Source organism: Pangasianodon hypophthalmus, chromosome 21, assembly GCF_027358585.1.
Source record: "Pangasianodon hypophthalmus isolate fPanHyp1 chromosome 21, fPanHyp1.pri, whole genome shotgun sequence".
Taxonomy (NCBI): Eukaryota; Metazoa; Chordata; class Actinopteri; order Siluriformes; family Pangasiidae; genus Pangasianodon; species Pangasianodon hypophthalmus.
Window position 1 is genome coordinate 11421103 of NC_069730.1, and position 22408 is coordinate 11443510.

A 22408-nucleotide genomic window follows, 5' to 3' on the forward strand; every position below is an offset into this window, starting at 1 on the left:
CTCAGATCTGGCCTGTATGTATAAACTATTCAGCAGGGTGCCAAACGGGCTGAAAACAATGTGTGAGTGTATGAGTCTGTATCTGAGAGAACAGGGGAAAGCGCTGGTGTCCGAGGAGGGAGAGGGCAAGAACCCTGTCGACTACATACAGGCAAGAACCCCCTAAACCTGCTACTGCACTGACTGAGAGTGTTAAAATTGAGAGAAAAAGCAGTATTTTTCAGTATTAGTAGGGAAAGAAAGTGTTTTTTATTAAAGCCAGTTAACACACATGGTCACTTACTCTCTGTTAAAGGAACCCTCCCCACCTTATTTTCCCCACATTTGTAGCACATGGGGGATTAACACAGACAAAGATTTCAGTTTCCCTGTATTGAAATCAGTACGGAAAACTGTGTGTCCTGAAAGTCTTAGGGTACCTGTTATTGTATCAGTTTGAGAAATGCATATATACGTTCATAAATAGTTCATTCATTCATTCATTCATCATTATTAGCCCTTTATCCTGGTCAGGGACGCAGTGGATGCAGAGTGTGAGTCCATAGTGTGAGTCCATAGTGTGAGTCCATAGTGTGAGTCCATAGTGTGAGTCCATAGTGTGAGTCCATAGTGTGAGTCCATAGTGTGAGTCCATAGTGTGCATTCACACACTCCTTCAAACCTATGGGCTATGTAGTGGCATGCTTTGGAAAGTGTGAAGAAACCAGAGAACCCAGAGGAATCCCACACAGCCACGGGGAGAGCATGCACAGAAACTCCATACGGACAGCAGTGCATTAGCAGTGTAGTCACATGGATGGATTTTTCAGAACAGCAACACAGAAGCACATGTTTACCAGCAGACACACAAACAGTCTCCCTCTGTTCTTCTGTCTTCTGTCCTTCTCCATCTGTTGCAGCTCCTTGTCAGTATATTCAGGTTCATTTTAGATTTGCATTTAGATTTTCATTGTAAGTGTGCTTCAGTTCAGCAGTTTAACCCTTATTTTTTAGCACAGATGTCAGTTCTTGTCCATGGCAATTGCCCAAAAGGAATTAGGGTTTAAAAAAAAAAAAAAGTTGGATCATGGCTCATTTCATAACTGTGTATCTCCCATCAGTATTATATAAACTGAGCAGCTGGAAAAAGGAATGTATTTAATATAACACATTTCAAATAATATGCCTAACAAAGCACCAATAACAATGACGACAGTACTAACAAAGTACCATTAAATTATTTATACCAACCACTGAGAGCCATGTTTGCATGTGCAGTACAGAGCAACATTTTCATTAGTCATAAATCAGGTCCATTATATGCTTCATTTGCAGTGAACACATTCTCTGTCAAAACAGTAACCCCAGTGCTGCATTTAGCTGCATGGATACTGTGCAGGTTATAGGGAATTATTCTCATCCACCACTAGCAGTGCCATACTGTATGATGTTAATAGGTTGCACACCTGGATTAATGTAATTTAGCATAAAACTAGTGTTACGGCAAATGGAAATAATTCTGCGCTGGGAAACAAAAAATAATTTGGCCTCCATGCCTCCATGCCTGTACAAAATGAGATGCGTCTTGCCCCATCTCATTTGTTTCAGTGTTTGAACTCTGAAAGGTGAGCAATGAACAGAGTCAATTAAATTTGATTAAACTTTAATTACAACTACAATGCGTAAAATCCAAAGTAGAAGCGTTTTCTCTCTCTCTCTCTCTCTCTCTTTCTCTCTCTCTCTCTCTCTCTCTCTCTCTCTCACTCAATAGAAACTGGCAGCTTAGCGATGTGAAGCAATTTTGCCGCTCCTCTGTAAACAGCCAACCCAGTGGAGGTGCTATAAGGAAATAGTTAACTTAGCTACTTCAACATGTCATTGAATTAACTCCCCTCATTGTGAGGATGTTCGGAAATTAAATTTAATGTAAAGTTAAAATGTTTTGTTGCACTCTGGCTGAAGCGAGTTTGGCTCCAATCCAGTGTAATGGGATTGAGGTGCGGTAATTATGCAGGCTAGTCAGGAAAGTATCTGTAGGTTGGACCACACACAGGGAGAATATTAGATTAACTCTGCAAGCTTTGCTATTTGCTTACTTCATTCTCTAGTGAATTAGCACTGTGTGCTGTAATATGGGTCTCTTAAAGTGGAAGTTGCACAATCAAAATTCTTTACTTTTCACTACTATAATGTGGTAAAATGTTCTATTTGTTAAATTGCGATACTTTTGATGCCACATTTATGTAGGCCAATAGTACACTGACATTGCATATCAGTGAATTGTATTGGGAGTGCTTATTTGTATGAGATGGACAAAATGCACGCAGTGGCCTGAATGGCAAATGCAGAGCTAAAAAAAAGCTATTAAGTTATATAATTATCACAGCTTATGGAAAAGACAAATGATGTTGGGGCAGATTTTTGCTTACCTTGCTGCTGAGGACAAAGAGCAAACAGACACCAGTATGAAGAAGGGCTTAAATAAATCCCTCCACTGAAAAACAGGCAACAAGTGTAACTTGGCTGAGCATCTGGCCCACAAGCATTACAACTGCTACAAACACTCGGCAGGTCACATGGTAGAAGTGTAGAATAGGTTTATGGATTTTTGATTGACATGAAATGTATATATTATATATATGAAATGTATATTTTAATGTAAACATTCTTTTGTCTCTTTAAAAAACATGATTTACTTGGACATACAAGCTGAAAAGGTTCCTAGAAAAGGTGCCTGCTCTCTTCCATTCAATTAAATGTCCCAATGATTTACAATTATTCATTTGACTTTTATCCAAAGCAGCTAAAAGCAATGCATAATCCAAGAATAGATCTGGCCAGGGCCTTGGCCATGCTTAATAGCAGTTGCTAACATTATTATTTACAATTATTGACGTTTAATACTTCAACAGATGCTAGTGAAACCTAAATGTCTTCAGTGACACAACATGGAACAAAGAAAAAAAAAGACTAGAAGTATGATATTAGACTAATGTAAACAGATATAAACGATATGGCTAAATGTCAGTGTGTCCGTGTTGCACAGGGCCTGCTGGACTTGAAGATGCGCTTTGACCGCTTCCTGCAGGAATCGTTCAGTAACGACCGGCTCTTTAAACAGACCATCGCTGGAGACTTTGAGTACTTTCTGAACCTCAACTCCCGATCACCCGAGTACCTCTCACTCTTCATTGACGACAAGCTGAAGAAAGGAGTCAAAGGAGTATGTTTATCACAAATCCATATTGTTTTTTATTCTATACTTCTGTTCCATTTATTATAGGACTGTTTATTACTGTTTATTATCTTGCATGGTTTAGTCTGTGTGTGCTTGATGAAACTCATAGAGGATTGATAATTTTTAACAGAGAATTATGCTCGAGCAGAACAAACACTTAACCACAAGCCAAAAATCCATGCGCACATGCTAAAATTTATTAACAAAAATTATGGTTGCAGTGACAAATTACCCATCCCAATGGTCCTATAAAGCACAGAGCGAGTGACAACAAAGAAAACGTATGAGAAATCTATAGACCATTAATTAGGTAACCTCCAGCTTAAATTTCCTAGTAGGGTGTTGGAATGAATTACACGTTTTCTAAGATTTTTAACCAGATGACCAAATGTAGGAAAGGAAGCTCAGTAAATGTGTGATATTTATGTCAAATTTATTTCAAATGCTTTTATGATTATATACCAGTATTACTAATTAAATGCATAAAATTGAGAAAGCATATCCTAAAAGCGATATTACATGGCAAAACAACAAAAAAATTAAATTAATCAAAAGGCAGTTTTTAAAGTCATTATACACTATATGGCCATATGTATGTGGACAGCTGACTGTCACACCCGTATGTGTCCATTCCAAAACCAAGAGTATTAACAGGTGGGTCTCCCCTTTGCTGTTATAATAAGCTCCACTCTTCTGGGAAGGCTTTCCACTAGATTTCCACTAGATGGCTGTAGGGATTTGATCATTCAGCCGCAAGAAAATTAGTGATGTAAGGAATTGATGTCAGGTGAGGAGGCTTGGGGTGCAGTCAGCATTCCAGTTCATCCCAAAGGTGTTCAGTGGGGTTGAGGTCAGGGCTCTGCGCAGGACACTCGAGTTCTTCCACACCAACCTTGGCAAACCATGTCTTCATGGACCTCATGTTGTGCACAGGGGCATTGTCATGTTTGGTTTGGGTCCTTTAGTGTCAGTGAAGGGAAATTGTAACACTACAGCATACAGAGCCATTCTATACAATGGTGTGCTTCCAGCTTTGTGGCAACAGTTTGGGGAAGAACCACATATGGGTGTGATGGCCAGGTGTCCACATACTTTTGGCCATATAGTGTACCCTGTGTAGTGAGCAGGAGCCAGGGTGAATTTGTATATAGTCATCACCTATTATGAATATCAACTTGATTGACCTCCTACAGCTTTAGAAACACTTTGCTTGCATATACATGCTATGAAAGATTATTGATAGTATTGATGGCTGATTACAAAATGCAACTTACATGTAAGTTACATGTATTTAATAACGGATTCTATATGACAATACATAAAAAGGTAGCTTATTCAGAAAACATCATGAAAAGACTAAAGGGAAGCAACGATGTTGTATAGTCTTTCATTTTGCAGTTTTACTACAGCCACTGTAGCTTTTTGTTACTGGTCAGCAATTTTCGTTATTTTAGAATAGTCAGGGATTGACAAGAGTGCATTGCAAATATGAGAAAGACCAAACATTTCAACCCATTTATACAACCTTTCTTTTTACTGTACCATTAGTACAGTACCATTTCTGGCTGCTCAAGCCTAATTCAGATGAGACGACAGAATTAAATTTGTATCAAAACTGTATAAGAAATTTTTAATAGTAACTGTACCCCTGCACATTAATGCAATTATCCAATCAGCTAATCACGTGGCAGCAGCTCGGTACATAAGGTCATGTAGGTACTAGTCAGGAGCTACAGTTAATGTTTGTATCAAACATTACAATAGGGAAATCTCAGTGATGTTGGCCATGGCATGGTGTGAGTATTTCAGAAACTGCCACCACAGTAACTCCGATATCTGAGGCGACGGTGGACACGGGCTCACCAAAGCCAGACCGCTGGAAAAACAGTGCCAGGTATTTTTCCAAGTAAGCCTGTGCCCAATGTAGCCTCAGATTCCTGTTCTTAGCTGACAGGAGTGGAACCCAGTGTGGTCTTCTGCTCTGGTAGCCCATCCACTTTAAAGTTTGATGTGCTGTGCCTTCTGAGATGCTTTTCTGCTCAGCATGGTTGTAAAGAGTGGTTATTTAAGTTACTGTAGTTACTGTTATTTGAGGTACTGTAGCAGTAGTAGTGGTATATTTGTTGTTTTAAGTTTATGCAATATTGTGCGCACAATGAATGCATGTGTATTTGGGTGTCTTGTAGCTGACTGAGCAGGAGGTCGAGTCCATCCTGGATAAGGCTATGGTGCTCTTCCGGTTCATGCAGGAGAAAGATGTTTTTGAGCGTTACTACAAACAGCACCTGGCCAGAAGACTTCTCACCAATAAGAGCGTCTCTGACGACTCGGAGAAAAATATGATCTCCAAGCTTAAGGTATGAGGCTCTCTTTGTTCTCTCTTTTACACTCTTCTCTCTTCAATTCTGCTGCTTTTTCGGGTAAAGTCTATTTTTGTTTTTTTGTTTTTTTTCATCCTTAAATGTTAAAGAGCAGCTTGACGGACTTAAAATAGCACTTCAGTAATCATCTATTACCTGTTAGTTGATGGTCTATTCACTTGTTACTGTAACTTAATATACAGGCCCCTCCATAAGTATTGGAACAGCAAGCCTTTTTTTTTTTTTTTTTTTTTTTTTTTTTTTTTTTTTTTTTTTTTTGAGACGATGGATGAGAATTTCAGCTTTCATTTACTGACATTTACATCTAGATGTGTTAAACAACTTAGAACATGGCAGCATTTGTTTGAACCTGTCAATTTTTCAAGTGATCAAAAATATTGGAACATGTGGCTGACAGGTGTTTCTTGTTGCCCAGGTATGCCCTGTTAGATTGATTGTTTAAACAATTAATAGCTCTGAATGTCTACTCTTGGTCTGAACCCTGGATTTCTCCTGTGAAGACTGCATTTGTTGTTAAAAAGGATGAACCAACATGAAGACCAGAGAGCTGTCTATGGGAGAAAAGCACGCCATTTTGAAACTGAGAAAAGAGAGAAAATCTGTTGGAACCATTGCACAAGCTTTGGGCATAGCTGATACAACTATTTGGAATGTCCTGAAAAAGAAAGAAACCACTGGTGTACTAATAACTAGACATCGAACAGGCCGGCCAAGGAAAAACAACAGCAGTTGATGACACATTATGAGAGCTGTGAAGAAAAACCCCAAAACAACAGTCAGTGACATCACCAACAACCTCCACAGGGCAGGGGTGAAGATATTACAATTCACTGTTCACAGAAGCCTTTGAGAGCAGAAACATAGAGGCCATACCACAAGATGCAAGCGACTCATCAGCAGTAAGAATCAGAAAGCCAGATTGGAATTCACAAAGAAATGCAGAGATTGAACCAAAAGATTAACCTCTACCACACTACCAATGCAACAAAGGACTTCATCAGAGGAAAGAAGTGGAAGGTTTTAGACAGGCCGGGTCATTCACCAGGCCTTAATCCAATTGAGCATGAATTTCATGTCCTGAAGAGGAGACTGAAGGGAGAAACCTGCTAAAATTGGATCAATACAGAGAAGATTAGCGTGGCCCCTGCGAAAGGATGACACGCAAATCCCTGAATGGAGAACAAACAACTGAAATAAGCCATAGTACGAGCCTGGAAAAGCAACAGTTTGGTGATGCCATTATTGCAAGCAAGGGATATGCAACCAAATATTAAGTTAAAATTTAAGTTAGCCTTAAAATAAATTAAAGTAAATATCTGTTATAATTCTTTTGCTTACCCAAAAACTGGTGCCATGTTCTCACTTGTTTAACACATCTAGATGTACATGTTCTGTTCTGATCTGATCTGATGAACATCTTAATCCCAAAGGTCTTCAGTGTATAGAAAAACCAGAAGAATTAGCCTTGCTGTTCCAATACTTTTGGAGGGGACTGTATAATGACATACTGCAGGCAAAGACAGCCCAAATCTGTTCTTTTCCCTCATATGTGATAGTTTTTAGATACTTTTTCCTGGCATTTCATTTTTTATTCCAATTTGTAGTACTGAAATCCAGTACAGATCAGTAAAGATGTGGCAGTGTAACCTCAGGCACACTGAGCATTCATGTGACTTCTGTGTGAATCCGATAGCACATTTGTCATGATTACCTCATGATCTTGTTAGATGTATGTACATTGCCTTGTCAGAGACTGTTACCATGAGAACGAATGCAGCACACTTTCGCAGGCAGCCAGAGTATGTGCCAAACTTTCAAACAGCAGGTTACAAGCCACAAGCTGCATTAAAAACAAATCATTAACACTTTAACAGAATGTTAGAGCTCTTGAGAGTGGCATGTAATGTGGGGCAGACATTTTTATTCCCTAAACTTCACAAGGCATTGACATAAAGAAGAGAAAGAAATGGTGAGAATACATAAAATGTGTGCTTAATCATGCTAAATAAGAATTGATCATCAGTTTTATTTATTTTGGTTGTAATTCATGCAGTCTCTGTAACATTGCCGAGCTAAAAGTAAAATTTCATTAATTAGTGGTGTGAATTAAGATGCTACTCTTTTCCCAAATGTGCGCTCTTTCAGATCTATCTGAGAGTTTTATTTCTATTTAATATCCATAGTGTTATTCTTAGCAGTTAAAAGAAATTGCATGAATTACAACCTAAAGACGCCTAAACAAATGTCGATTGCTTCTTGTTTCATTTTTACGCTGACGGCTCGTCTACCCTCATTTGTTTTCTTTTCCTGCAATTTGGTGTAGATGTGAGAGATAAATGTGAGCAAGTTGACGAAAACATCAGAGAAGGGCAGTAAATCGGAGTTGAGCATGAACATCACACACTGATGTTTTCTGTGTTGCAGACAGAGTGTGGTTGTCAGTTCACCTCTAAACTTGAAGGCATGTTCAGGGACATGAGCATCTCTAACACCACCATGGACGAGTTCCGGCAGCACCTGCAGTCCACCGGGGTAAGAGACCACCACCATCAGCTCGCATCCAATAACTTATATTTTTATAATGAACATATACAGCACCAGGCAACAAATTATCACCAGAATCACTAAGCACATCACAGATATTTCAATATAAACATATTGAATGTGTTTCAGGGTGGAGTTTGCCTTAAATTTCAGAGGTGCTACAATAACAGTTCAAAGTACAGAAATGCACACATTGTGTAATACCAAAATACAATGCAAACCAAGATGAAATGCAACAACTAAAACTGATCTACCAGCTAATGAGATGATTATGCAACGATAGGGATTTGTCTGAGTCCAGCTGGGTCAGAAAATAATGAGCAACACTGTATTATTATCGTGATAGGAACATTTCTCAGATGTCCAGTTGACCTGTTATATAATCATAGCACAGGAAAAACGTACCTTGATTGCTATGTTGTTAACTTACAGTGATTACCCGTTCAGCTGCATGCACACACACACACACACACACACACACACGCACAAAAATTGTAATCTGTGACAGCCCTGTACAAATTGTTGTTCTAGTGGTAATTATAGTGTGTATGTGGCTCTTTTTTGTCTCAGGTATCTCTAGGTGGTGTTGATCTCACAGTCAGAGTCCTGACTACAGGTTACTGGCCCACACAGTCAGCTACGCCCAAATGTAACATCCCTCACTCCCCACGACATGCCTTTGAGGTCTTTAGAAGGTACGATAAATGCTTCAGTGTACATCAGAACAATGAGAAGCTGCCACAAAATCACAACCACAGGCTTCAATAAAATTCAATTCAGTTTTATTTGTATAGCACTTTTAACAATGGACATTGTCACAAAGCAGCTTTACAGAAATAAATACATTCAGGATGTAAATTGTAAATGTATGAATTTATCCCTAATTGAGCAAGTCAGAGGCGACTGTGGTAAGGAAAAACTCCCTGAGACGATATGAAGAAGAAACCTTGAGAGGAACCAGAATCAAAAGGGAACCCATCTTCATCTGGGTGCTAATGGATAGTGCAATTACAAATAAATCCCTTCTATAACTGTGTACTACATGGACAAATAGTGCAATTGTGTAACCAGGAAATTGATTACAGTTTTCACATGAAATCTGTTTTGTTGAACTGTCCACTGATGGAGACCTGAGTGCAGAACTGCTTGCGGCAACCGCAGCCCCAAGCCATCACAGCACAGCTCCCCATATCAACCGCAGCCCAAACAATCATTATATTCCTTTATAATCATCTTTTGTCATTTTCTTTTTGCTGTGATGGAAATATGGTGGCAGGTACATATAGTACACGCCATTTTTTCCCCATAGATCTTCTCCTACATGGAGATGTAACCAGCATGTTAAAGCTTAAGCTGATGCTTGAACTTGGATGTACTGTACAGCTTGCTGTTTTCTTTGCTTTAAATAACCTGACTTAAAAGTGATAGGTTAAGTATCAAGTCTATCAAGTATCAAACTATTAAATCAAGTGTGTAAGAACAAGGAAAACATTACTTCCTTTTGCAGAATGGGATATAAAAGGATCGAAGCCTGTGTGTGAGTTGTGTGAACTGTGTGTTACAGGTTTTACTTGGCCAAGCACAGTGGCCGGCAGCTCACACTGCAGCACCACATGGGCTCAGCAGACCTCAATGCCACCTTCTATGGGCCTGTGAAAAAGGTAACACGCTCTCACTTTAACACAAGCACGATGATTATAAGTTAGAAGGTGCACAGTACTGCTGCATGATATGGACAAAAAATATGACATGAGATAACATTGTTTTATATCGCAGATCAAGGACAACAAAATATACAAATGCTTAGAAAATATAGAACCTGTTTTTTTTTTTGTTTGTTTGTTTCAAAAATACATAAACACGATGACAGTATTTCTCGCCGTAATGATTAATGTGCAGAGGACAAAAGAAAAACAATGAAATACAACATAGTTATGCACAACGTCAAGCTTGTAAGGTTATTGCAATACAAAACCTGGAACAGAGATGGCTGTAGTTTCCAGATACAGCATATGAAAATGGTCGAATGTCATTTTTATGTATTAGAAGTATTAGAAACAGTATTTAGATGAATAATATGTCAAAAGCCTAACTATTTAGGCAAAAGTAAATTAATTAAAAATCAGTTGTTACTCATGTTTAGCACTGCTTTCTAAACATGTTAGGCCCTATTCTTAAAATATCTTTGAAATCAGTTCATTTGTGGTTGTAATTTTAGCCATGTGTCCTACGTGTTCTATTCTGTTCTATATCTCTGTAGGAGGATGGGTCAGAGTTAGGCGTAGGAGGTGCACAGGTAACAGGCTCTAACACAAGGAAGCACATACTGCAGGTTTCCACCTTCCAGATGACTATCCTCATGCTCTTCAACAACAGAGAAAAGTGCACTTTTGAGGTACAGCACTATGTGTCACTCTTGCTGTCTTCTCCTATTATTATTATTATTATTATTATTAGTAGTAGTAGTAGTAGTAGGAGTACTAGTAGCAGTGGTAGTAATAAATAAATAGTAATTAAATGTATTAACATACCAATAAGTTAATATGTATTAGTGGTTGCAATATAAAATGCTACTCTATCGCAGGAGATCCAGCAGGAGACGGATATCCCCGAGCGGGAGCTGGTACGAGCGTTGCAGTCTCTGGCGTGTGGAAAGCCCACGCAGCGAGTGCTTACCAAGGAGCCGAAGAGCAAAGAGATTGAGAACGGCCACATGTTTACAGTCAACGACCAGTTTACCTCCAAACTGCACAGAGTCAAAATCCAGACAGGTAGCGCCATTACACACATCTATCACTGCTGGAGGAAAGGGGAAGCTGAAGACGTGGTGGACAGAGACCATGTTCGCTTTAAAAGACTTATTCAGCATTCATCAAGCTCATTTCTCTTCTTCCTGTTTGCAGTTATAATTCAGGTTTATTAGTAAGTCTGTTCTGTCATTATCTGTTATAACTCACAGGGGCACATTTAAAAAAAAAAAAATTCATAATCAACAAAAAAACTGGCACATTTGTCAGAAATCCATTGCTAGAGTAGCAATAGAATGAACAAAGTAGCAGTACAGGTGTTCATTCTTAAAAATGATTTGGCCTAGTTAGCAGTAATGTTCCAGTATTTTTGATTAGGGCAGGCGAAAGAAAAAAGGCCCCCATCACTGGCAGCTCTGTAAGAGATCTGGGTGATATGTGCATGCACTGTAGTGTGATGTAAGGAAGAAAAAAAAAAGGCACAAGTTACAATCTGACGCTTCAGATTACAGATGCATGACCACATATTGGATCTGTGTCTCAAGTACCGCATAGGAATGTGACTCAGATCTAATCTGAAAATATTTATGGACATCTGCATACAAGATTTACGTAGCTTTATCAGATCTGAGTCACATTTAGACTGCTATGTGCTGCCATGATGTGAATGTAGTCAGAGAGAGTCTTCTGATTGTAGTGATTGTAGAAGCCTTCAGAGATAATCAGATAATCAGCACTGTGGAGCAATGTCAAGCATTTTGTCATTCAATATCAGTGTAAAAAAAAAAGAACAAGTTAAACATCAGTGTCTGGGTTTGTTTCTTTCATTGTAATGCCGTGCTGTATGGTTATTTTTAGCCCACTTGTAATAAAGTGTTGTGTTTCAGTCGCTGCTAAACAGGGGGAGTCAGACCCAGAGAGGAAGGAGACACGACAGAAAGTGGACGACGACCGGAAACACGAAATCGAGGCAGCCATAGTACGCATCATGAAATCTAGAAAGAAGATGCAGCACAATGTACTTGTAGCAGAGGTGTGTGTTTTACTAACTACACAACTTTTATTCCGTCTCTTGTTCTAGTCAATTCCTATTAGTACTCTTAGTCATTTCTATAAATCTTTAATTTTATTTCATGAGTGGTAAATCCATCCTGAACAATTGTGATGGTGTAGAATTGTTCTAGTAATGCGTTTTTCAGTAGAATATTGCTGTAATATGTTGTTGCTGTTTGTTTTTATACCTTTCTAATTGTCGGATTTGTTGCTTCCTCTCTCAGGTGACTCAGCAGTTAAGGGCGCGGTTCCTCCCCAGCCCAGTGGTGATTAAAAAGAGAATTGAAGGACTTATAGAAAGAGAATATTTGGCACGAACACCAGAGGATCGCAAAGTGTACACTTACGTGGCATAGACATGGACACAAACAGAGGAGTGTGTGAGGAAAAAAAAAAACAAAAGGAAAAAAACTGCTCATATGGACTTGGAAATTCATTTTAACAGATGAATTTTGGAAGCTGACCTTTTCCTCCTGAACAAAAGCAACATAAAACAAACACAAAGGATCAGAAATTAACAGCAAACACAATAAAAAATCCATTATAAATGTTGTAGATGTTTTGATTAGACCACCATTTGCACTCCTGTACGGATCTCAGCCGTGGATGATCCAGCTTCGAGCTCTTCACTGGTTTATCTGTGTACAAACTGTCGTTCAAAGGAAAAGAAAAAGAATCCCTCGGGAAAATGTGAATGCACCACACAATTTTTTTGTTTTCATTATTGTAAAAAAAAAAAAAAAAAGAAGAAAATAAATTACTAAAAACAACAAAAAAACAAACAGCAAAAATGTGGGTTGCTGAAAAAAAAAAATAAAAAGGTTAATATTGAAACACCTGCCGTGTTCTTGAGGTTTCGGGAGTAACTCTGGTATCTTGACACTGGCATAATTTCATCTGCAGTTCCAGACACAGCAGATTAAAATGAAATAGCAGCATGAACTGAACTAATGTCTGTACCATTATGTCTTTCTCTCAATCACAGACACACATAATTATTGTAGAAGCAGTGAGGCGTTCTCCACCCTATGGAAGAAATGAAAATTTCCTGATATTATTTCCTGATGTTATTTCCTGATATTATTACTGATATTTACTTATGAAGCGTACTACTACTTACTATTTATTTATGAAAATTTACTGATATTATTTCTGATATTATTATTTGCTTTTTGTGCAGCGATACACAGCAGAGCTTCACAGTTCACAGCAAAGCCATAAATGCTCAAGAAAAAGTTTCTTTGAGCATAAAGTCAGGACTTTGGCTAATGAGAGTTACTTAGCCTTTACTTATAATGGGTTTTGGTTAAAGTCAGCTGATAAGAAGTGTCTTTTTGCCCTTTTCTTACTTCAGCACTAACACAAAAATACTGTTTAATGAAACACCTTCATATAATTTAGATACTGACAAATATTAGCCAGTAAAAATATTGCAGCAGTGTGCAGAATGTTTTTTCAGTTTCTATGATTTCTGAATAATTGGACCTTTTGTGTTCAGCTAGCCATGACAGTGTTCAGCTGTCTTGCAGGAAAAATGTATGATTTTTTTTTTTTTTTTTTTTATTAAAAATGATGTCCTATTTATATAGTTTCACAGGTTTGGTCTCTCACAGCATGAAAACTCTGTGCAAGCAGAAGTGCACAAAATGCACATTGCACAAAAAAAGCTTAATCTAGCAGAATATTCTAGATTAAATGATGATATGAGAGCGTGTTGTTAAGGTACAAGCTTCCTGTGTGCGCAGCAGAATGATTTCATGCAAGAAGCATTCCTACTAATTAGTAATGCAGGGTTAAAAAAAAACAAAAAAAAAACAGAAAGCAGCAAAGATTTGATAAAACTGTTTGCTAATTAGTCATGAACAATACAAGGTTTTTTTTTTAATGAATTTTCTTTTATTTAAGAGCATTATACATATTCATTTTGTCTTCTTTTTCCCCTGTGGTGTGTCAGGTCCCAGTGAACCACCAGGAGCTACTCATGGCCTACTGCACACTGCACACAGAAAAGACTTCCCAGTGAATCCACAGAGTTATTGACTGGCTGTGGTTGATGAGAGAGAGTGCCATCCTTTCCTCATAGAGACAATAGCCAATGCAAGTGCACAGGTGATGCAGGAAAAGATACAGATTGTTCCTTATGCATCATTTATCACCCCATTTAAATCCACAAATCCACAGAATGAGACCAGTGAGTGCCAGTGCAGCATGCTAAGCATTAATTGTGATTAATATAATCATTTGTTCTCTGTGAGGAGATCTGATCCTGAAAACTGAAAAGGTTTCACCTCAAAGGTGAACATTTTAAGCAATCTTGTATAATGCCAGTCATCTAGAGGATTTCAAAATTCGTGGTTCACTATGAGAGTATGCCTGTGCTGATCAATTTCTGTGAAGCTGCTTTGTGGCAATGTCCACTGTTAAAAGCGCTCTACAAATAAACAGAATTGAATAATTGGTCAGGAGATGAAGGCTCTCCCAAGAGGAATAAAATACTGTGTGTAAGCTACTATTTTACCTAGACATGTAGCTGCTTTTACATTATCAGATCAACACAAAACCTTAACACAACAAAGCATTTACCTTTTATTTTCTGTTCTTTACAGTGGACTTCTTTTACAGCATATAGACCAGGGCAGAACAGAACGCGCCTGATTCCCTCAATTCAAATGCTAAATAACCTCCATGTCCTGTAAATTTAACTTCAATTGTCTGTACAGCAGTTGACCAAAACTCCTGGGGTCACCGGCCATATTTGAAATACAACTGCATATTTTATGCAATTCTTCCAAAATTCCCTTGTATAGCTATATATATATATTTATATTTATATTTATATTTATATTTATATTTATATATATATATATGTACAAAATGAAGGGCCAAACAGGTATTAATTATATGAAATTGGAATTTATTTTTGTAAATCCTGAATATATAAATACAAATCTGCGTATATAGTTATAACTCTGAATATATAAATGTAAATCAGAATATACATTTATAAATCATGAATATGTAAATGTAAATCCTGAATATATAGTTATAAACCCTGATTATATATTCATAGATTTTATCAGGCATGTTGATAAACAAGCTCTTAATTTTTCCATATTTGACTTGCTTGGTGTTATCAGTTTTTGTTTTTGTCTAAAAATAATGTATAATAAAATCATTATTCGTAAACAAGATTGTTGACAGTTTCCCTAGCCCACTCAGTCATGCTGAATTCTACAGAAAAGCTACATAGCATTAACACTGTTAATGGACTGTCAGGACCCTTTGGCACTACGGCCAGCCTTTTGTAAAGTAGAGGAACATACACCCTTTGGTTTAAATAAGTGATGTGCACTTAAAATAATTATATAATAGTACAATATTTGCAATGATAAATGTATACAGGATGTAAAGGCCTACTGTTTTCATAAAAAATTCAATAAGAACATGCCTAATCATAAAGATATATTTATATTGAGATGTAGACAATATATATTCAGATTTGCATTTATATATTTATGAATTACATTTATATATTCAGTTATAACTATATATTCTGAGTTACATTTATATATTCGGAATAATAACTTCATATATATATATATATATATATATGTACACATATATACAGTACTGTGCAAAAGTCTTAGGCACACGCAAAGAAATGCTGTAGAGCAAAGATGCCTTCAAAAATAATGAAATTAAATGTTTCTACATTAAAAATAAAATACTATTAAGAGCAGTAAAGAGTAATAAATGAAACAAAGTCAAAATTGGTGTGATCCTTTGCTTTAGAAAAAAAAAAATACTAATCTCAGGTACAATGTGTGCAGTTTTATAAGGAAATGAGCTGTAAGTGTTACTGAGCCTCTTGCAGAACCAGTCACAGTTCTTCTGGAGACTTTCACTGTCACACTTGCTTCTTATTTTTGCAGCAAAACCCAGCAGCCTTCATTATGTTTTTTGTCTGAAAAGTGTCTCTTATGTAATCTGCTGCTTTGTTTACTGACATACAAACATTTTTCTGTATTACTGTATATGTATATATTTATTTATTTAATTTATTTTACTTATATTGAATTAATCCTATGGAAATGATTAATTAATACCATGACTACATGACTCATGATGATGTAGTAGTACTGCTATCACAATTAGTTGTGTGCAGTTTGTACAATATATTGCCAGTGCTTTTCAGTTCCACTCCTACAAGCCTATCACTGTGTAGTGTTTTCCTTCACATAAACCCACACCTTTTTTGACGTACAGGCTGGAAAAGTCTGAGCTTTGAGGCTTTGACGTCTGAGCAGAGAAAACACCAAACTGTGAAATGCTGTGGCACTCCCTTACCAGATCTGAGTAAATGGAGTGTAAATCATGACTGTCAGCCATCTCCAGCTGATCGATGAAGACTCGGACTCCCTGCTGGGAGATGCGTGTCCACGCTTTCTCGACTTCCTTAATGAACATGAAAAATTTATTTCAATTTGAAAAAAGTAATTAAAATTAAAATTCTCCAAAAAACACATTAAGGTCATTATGACCTGAGTAACAAGGTGAAAAAATAAATAACTAATCTTTGTAAATATGAAAGAGATTATTTTCGAGTCACATGACATCTATCAGTTATTCGACACACATCCGCCATCAGGGAAGCACATGGCTCATCTTCAAAAGTCATTTTGTTTTGTTTATTTGTTTTGTAACACTGTCCATGATTTGTCCGTGAAGTCAGTTATGGTGTAAAATGGGCTTTAGAGTAAATTATCAAGGCATATAATTTTGATATGGGATCAAAATTTCGGGTCCATCTCCAAAAGTCCAATCACAAAAGATTCTTTAGAAATGGTTTGGGTTTTAATTATGACAGGAGAAGCTGATTTTTAGGCTCCCAAGTGGCACAACAGAAAACTGTTCGCCCTATCATCCAGAGAATGTGAGTTTGAATCCCGATGATGCCACAGCCATCTGTGGCCGTGAGTCAAGGGAGTAAAATTGGCCATGCTCACAGGGTGCGAGGGGGGCATACTCTCTTTCCTGTGGATCAGAAGCACTAGCCAATCATGAGCTCATGTATGCAGAAGAGGGCAGATAGCGCTTTCCTCAGAGTGTGTTACACTGTCCTGTGACTCGGCATGAAAAGATGAGGTTGACTGGTTTCACACGTCTTACAGGAAACATGTGACAGCCTTCTTCTCTGGCTGGTAGTTGTATGACAGGGGAGAGCTGGCTGGTGGGTGAGAATTAGCAGGTGACCAAATTGAGGGGAAAAATGGGGGGAATAAAAAAAAAAACCAAATAAACAAATGAATAGATAAAATCAGAAAAGTGAATTGTAACATAGTCAAAATTACAAGAAAGTAATTTGCCTTAATTTGAAGATAAGTAAGTGAAGATATTTCAAGACAGGTAAGAATTTTGAGAAAATATCAATATCTTGAGATATGTTAGTTTGGGAAAATAAGTATTATTTCTAGATTAAAAAGTCAAAAGCAAAGGGTCATCGCCCATCACATTAAAATGTAATATCATTATCAATGATCATCAGAATTCAGCAGTAAACGAAAGGAAATGATTTTTAATAAATAAGTAAGGTAATTAATCTTCATGACAGTCCTTAAAATTTCTTGCTGAAGCACCATGTTCACACTCTTCTCATGCTCTACACACACCAACCTTGAAAGAAGAGTCTGCTGGCTATGGATTTGGCCCCGTGAGATACTGCGAGCGAGATGAGTGTGTCTGCTCCCTGCTCAGCCGTCCGTAGCCTGTCCTGCATCATCGGGTAGAACTGAGACACTGCTGCTGCAACCGCTGAACCGAACCCACCAAGCCAGAGTGTGTAAGTGCACTATTCCACCTTTTCTCTTTTAAACCAGTCGTAATACAAATGAATTCTGAGTTGGACTGGTATCAGGAAGCTTATGATTACGACTTATAAAAGGTGTGAGTGATGTGAGCTTCTTGATCTAAGTATTTTTGAACTGAGGTTTAAAAGGGTTTTGTAGTAAATCTCAGCAGCGTTGCATGGACCGATGCATTACCTCAGGGGTTTATCGCATTCTTCAAGACCCTGCATAGCTGTGGCTTCAGTAAGCAGTTTTAAATAAAATATTGCGCTAGTAAAATGTACACTTTGTATTCTTCCCATTCACATTCAAAAAAATGTTATTATCCATCATAATGTTCTGAAATTTTGTCTTGGACATGTCTAGAATAGAATCAGACATAAAGTGAACAAACGAAAATCAGAAAACAGAGAAAGTGCCAAAAAAAGTCTTATATGAATGATTCAATTATTAGGCCATGGCATTAGTCAAGTAAATGATGATGTATAATGATGTATAAATGGGATCAATACTGCCAGAATTGGGGAGACTGCAATAGCTTCACTTAGAAAAACACCAACACAACATCATGGACTTTCATACATGGAAATCTTAAATAAAGGGAAATTGATGTACATGAATAAAGAAAACCAAAGCATTCATTTCAATCAATTATAGATGTGTTAAGAGTATGTTATTAATACAGTTTTATAATGTCATCTCTAACTTGGCGTATCTTCCCAGCCAGGGTGCATGGTGGAGAAATGGATTCTGGGATGCGTTTTAGCCCAGACGTCTGTCATCACCACTTGCTGCCTCTAAAGACGGGAAACACGTATGTCCACAGACGCTGTGATCATTCAGCTTTCACAGAGAAAGGTTGAGAGCGAGTGTTTGGATAAAGGTCATCATCATTACTCTGTGATATCCAGCAGTCACCCTGTGGATCTCTGGGCCACCTGTTGCTTGGCAACTGCCTGGAGTGGAACAGAAGCTGTTCTCTCTCGCATTTAGCACATCCAACCGGGCAGCGGGGCATTTTGCCTCGTTAAAGTGATTGATAGAAAGTAAAAGTGTAATACAATTCTCTTCATCTTAATGCTTCCTGCCTTCTGAGCATTGAGATGGGAGACAGAATAACAGTATCTAAGACAGTATCTAAGGTGCTGCTATTAGGAAATGCGTGGCCTATTTGCGTCACTTGGCTAATTTTATCCATGATGTATTACTCACAGACACAACTTCTATTTTAAGATACATACCACAAAAATATGTAGAAGTACTTTAGGTAGGATGAGGTTCAGTAACTTACTGTATCTAAACGTATATGATGTAGAGAAACGTCAGGCAAACTCAGTCACAGAAATAAGCACTATTATATTAAATCTAATATAATACAATACATATTTCTAATATTAACTGATTTCTCTTACCATAGCATCAAAAGCACTTTCTTATCACAGCTACTGAAAGCCTTCTGAAGGCTCCTGTTTCTCTGGAAATGTTGTGTACTATGTTTAGTTTTTACTACCTCTACAATTATTACTGAAGTACACTGAAGTTACTTCCTGGCTTCTTCTTCAAGTATATATTGAAAAAACCTGGAGTCTCTGTTTTACTGGGAAGGCATTTTGCTGGCATGGTTGTGGTGCACTTCTCCTCTTAGAGGGAAGAGTCACTGCAAATCAATGCAGAGTTATCCTGACTAATCACCTTGATCCAATAAGGAAACATTTTCTATCCTCTCTTCCATTTCTGACACGCCCACAACCACAGGACACCAGTGTGTAAATAATAAATGACTAAATGACTATACGTGTATAGTCATAGGCAAATCAGCAAGCATTTCACTTTAATGCAGCTTAGCAGAACTATAACTAAAGTTCTAGCAATTGAAATGTAACTGACTACGTGCAGACCTCGTTCTGTGCGTAAACCAGTATCGTCGTCTCAGTCTGCATGTCTGCTGCGTTAAGTTTCTGCACCCGCAAGCCTCCTGAAGTCGCAGTGATCTGGAGCACAAAACGTGCTGTATTTCAATTAAATGCATTTCAATTAAAATTTTATTTTAATGCTGTTTCATTTATATATGGAATCATATTTAGATATACTAAATTATTAGTACTTTAGTATATCTAAATGATATTCTGCATATAAATCACACAGGTAAGACAAGAAAGTATTGGAACGGCAAAGCTAATTCTTTTGTTTTTTGCAATATGCTGAAGACATTAGGGTTTGAGGTCAAAAGGTCAGCTTTCGTTTCCTGATATTTACGTCTAGATGTGTTAAACAACTTAGAACATGGCACCTTTAGTGGCAGACCACCCAGTTTTTAGGTAAGCAAAAGTATAGGATGTAGTCTTAGAGTAAATACCCACTGACATCACCGAACTGTTGCATTCTTCTTTTGTGATGCTTTTCCAGGCTTGTACTGCTTGAAATTTTCTGCTTCATTCAAATTACCATAATGGAAAAGCTATGATATTAGTATGACTAAGCCATTACTCAGCACTCTGGGCTCTATGCTGTTCTCCAGCAGTGGAATTAAACACATTGTGAGAATATAAACACCTGAAAAAAAGAGCAGCCTTTAACACGCACCTGAACAAAGGCAAAGTCATTTGATAGGACAGATTATCTGACTGTTATGGAATGGCTTTGGACCGATCTTAATGACTTTAGTACAGGTGAAGCTTTCAGTGAGACTTAGCTGTAAGGTAATGTATAGGGCTACACTTTAATAAGACCTTTCTTACCACTAACATAAATTTAAATAACCAAATATAAATGCTTATTCCAAATGATGGCAACTATCTAAGTTGCTTTTGTTAATTTTGATGTAAATGTTATTAATGTGGCAAACATAAATCCAAATAAATTCAGGGTCATAGAAAATATATACATGTCTGTTATTGCAGTGTCATGTCTTTTATTAATAAAGGCTCACAATATACACTCACTAAGAACTTTATTAGGAACCTGTACACTTACTCATTCTGCAGTTATCTAATCAGCCAATCATGTGGCATGTTGGCACAGTTAAATGATAAGACATATGTAACTTACCCAGAGTCTTGGTGGCAAAGCGTTACTCCATACCATGACAGGTCAGTTCTCTCTTGTTCAACATACATCCAGCGTTATTGCTCTGAGACCGAGGAGGAAATACAGTTGAGGTCAAAAGTTTACATCCCCCTTTCAGAATCTGCAAAATGTTTATTATTTTACCAAAATAAGAGGGATCATACAAAATGCATGTTATTGTTTATTTAGTGCTGACCTGAATAAGATATTTCACATAAAAGAGGTTTACATAAAGTCCACAAGAGAAAATAATAGTTACATTTATAAAAATGACCCCGTTCAAAAGTTTACATACCCTTGATTCTTAATACTGTGTTGTTACCTGAATGATCCACAGCTGTGTTTTTTTGTTTACTGATAGTTGTTCCTGAGTCCCTTGTTTGTCCTGAACAGTTAAACTGCCTGCTGTTCTTCAGAAAAATCCTTCAGGTCCCACAAATTCTTGGGTTTTCCAGCATTTTTTGTGTATTTGAACCCTTGCCAACAATGACTGTATGATTTTGAGATCCATCTTTTCACACTGAGGACAACTGAGGGACTCATATGCAACTATTACAGAAGGTTCAGACGCACACTGATGCTCCAGAAGGAAAAAACATGCATTAAGAGCTGGGGGGTGAAAACTTTTTGAATTTGAAGATCAGGGTAAATTTAACTTATTTTGTCTTCTGGGAAACATGTAACTATCTTCTGTAGCCTCAGAAGGGCAGTACTAAATGAAAAAATACGATAATTAGGCAAAATAAGAAAAATGTACACATCTCCATTCTGTTCAAAAGTTTTCACCCCCCGGCTCTTAATGCATGTTTTTTCCTTCTGGAGCATCTGTGAGTGTTTGAAGCTTCTGTAATAGTTGCATATGAGTCCCTCAGTTGTCCTCAGTGTGAAAAGATGGATCTCAAAATCATACAGTCATTGTTGGCAAGGGTTCAAATACACAAAAAATGCTGGAAAACCCAAGAATTTGTGGGACCTGAAGGATTTTTCTGAAGAACAGCAGGCAGTTTAACTGTTCAGGACAAACAAGGGACTCAGGAACAACTATCAGTAAACAAAAAAACACAGCTGTGGATCATTCAGGTAACAACACAGTATTAAGAATCAAGGGTATGTAAACTTTTGAACGGGGTCATTTTTATAAATTTAACTATTATTTTCTCTTGTGGACTTTATGTAAACCTCTTTTATGTGAAATATCTTATTCAATTCAGGTCAGCACTAAATAAACAATAACATGTATTTTGTATGATCCCTCTTATTTTGGTAAAATAATAAACATTTTGCAGATTCTGAAAGGGGTATGTAAACTTTTGACCTCAACTGTACATTCAGCTGCTTTTATAGTTTGGCACATGTGTGAGACTTTTATATTAATAGTGATTTATAACTGCTTTATTTCCCAATCGCACCTGTTTTATTGTGATATTTTACAGCTGGAGTTCAGTTTTATTTCTGTTTTTGTAGCGGTATGACCCCTCAGCTCAAATTAATCTGACTTGTAATTACCCAAATCATCTTAGATGAAGATGTACATGAGCATTCCAACTAATCAAT

The 22408-nt window shown here is 37.3% G+C and overlaps 1 protein-coding gene and 2 pseudogenes across 1 annotated transcript in view; 2 read left to right on the forward strand and 1 right to left on the reverse strand.

Moving 5' to 3' along the window:
* The window catches only part of LOC113533503 (cullin-3), a 35267-nt gene extending 22888 nt beyond the window's left edge, over positions 1-12379 (forward strand). Inside the window, exons 7-16 of the mRNA XM_026925676.3 lie at positions 6-151; positions 3026-3202; positions 5404-5574; positions 8023-8130; positions 8713-8837; positions 9707-9803; positions 10403-10537; positions 10727-10913; positions 11777-11922; positions 12167-12379. Of these exons, the coding sequence (XP_026781477.1) occupies positions 6-151; positions 3026-3202; positions 5404-5574; positions 8023-8130; positions 8713-8837; positions 9707-9803; positions 10403-10537; positions 10727-10913; positions 11777-11922; positions 12167-12298 (1424 nt within the window). The 3' untranslated portion in view covers positions 12299-12379. The remainder of the gene's footprint in view (positions 1-5; positions 152-3025; positions 3203-5403; positions 5575-8022; positions 8131-8712; positions 8838-9706; positions 9804-10402; positions 10538-10726; positions 10914-11776; positions 11923-12166) is intronic.
* On the forward strand, positions 6674-6788 carry LOC128317174 (uncharacterized; annotated as a pseudogene).
* A 5137-nt stretch (positions 12380-17516) lies between the features above and the next one.
* Positions 17517-22369, reverse strand: LOC113533464 (dehydrogenase/reductase SDR family member 12-like; annotated as a pseudogene).
* Positions 22370-22408: the final 39 nt, after the last annotated feature.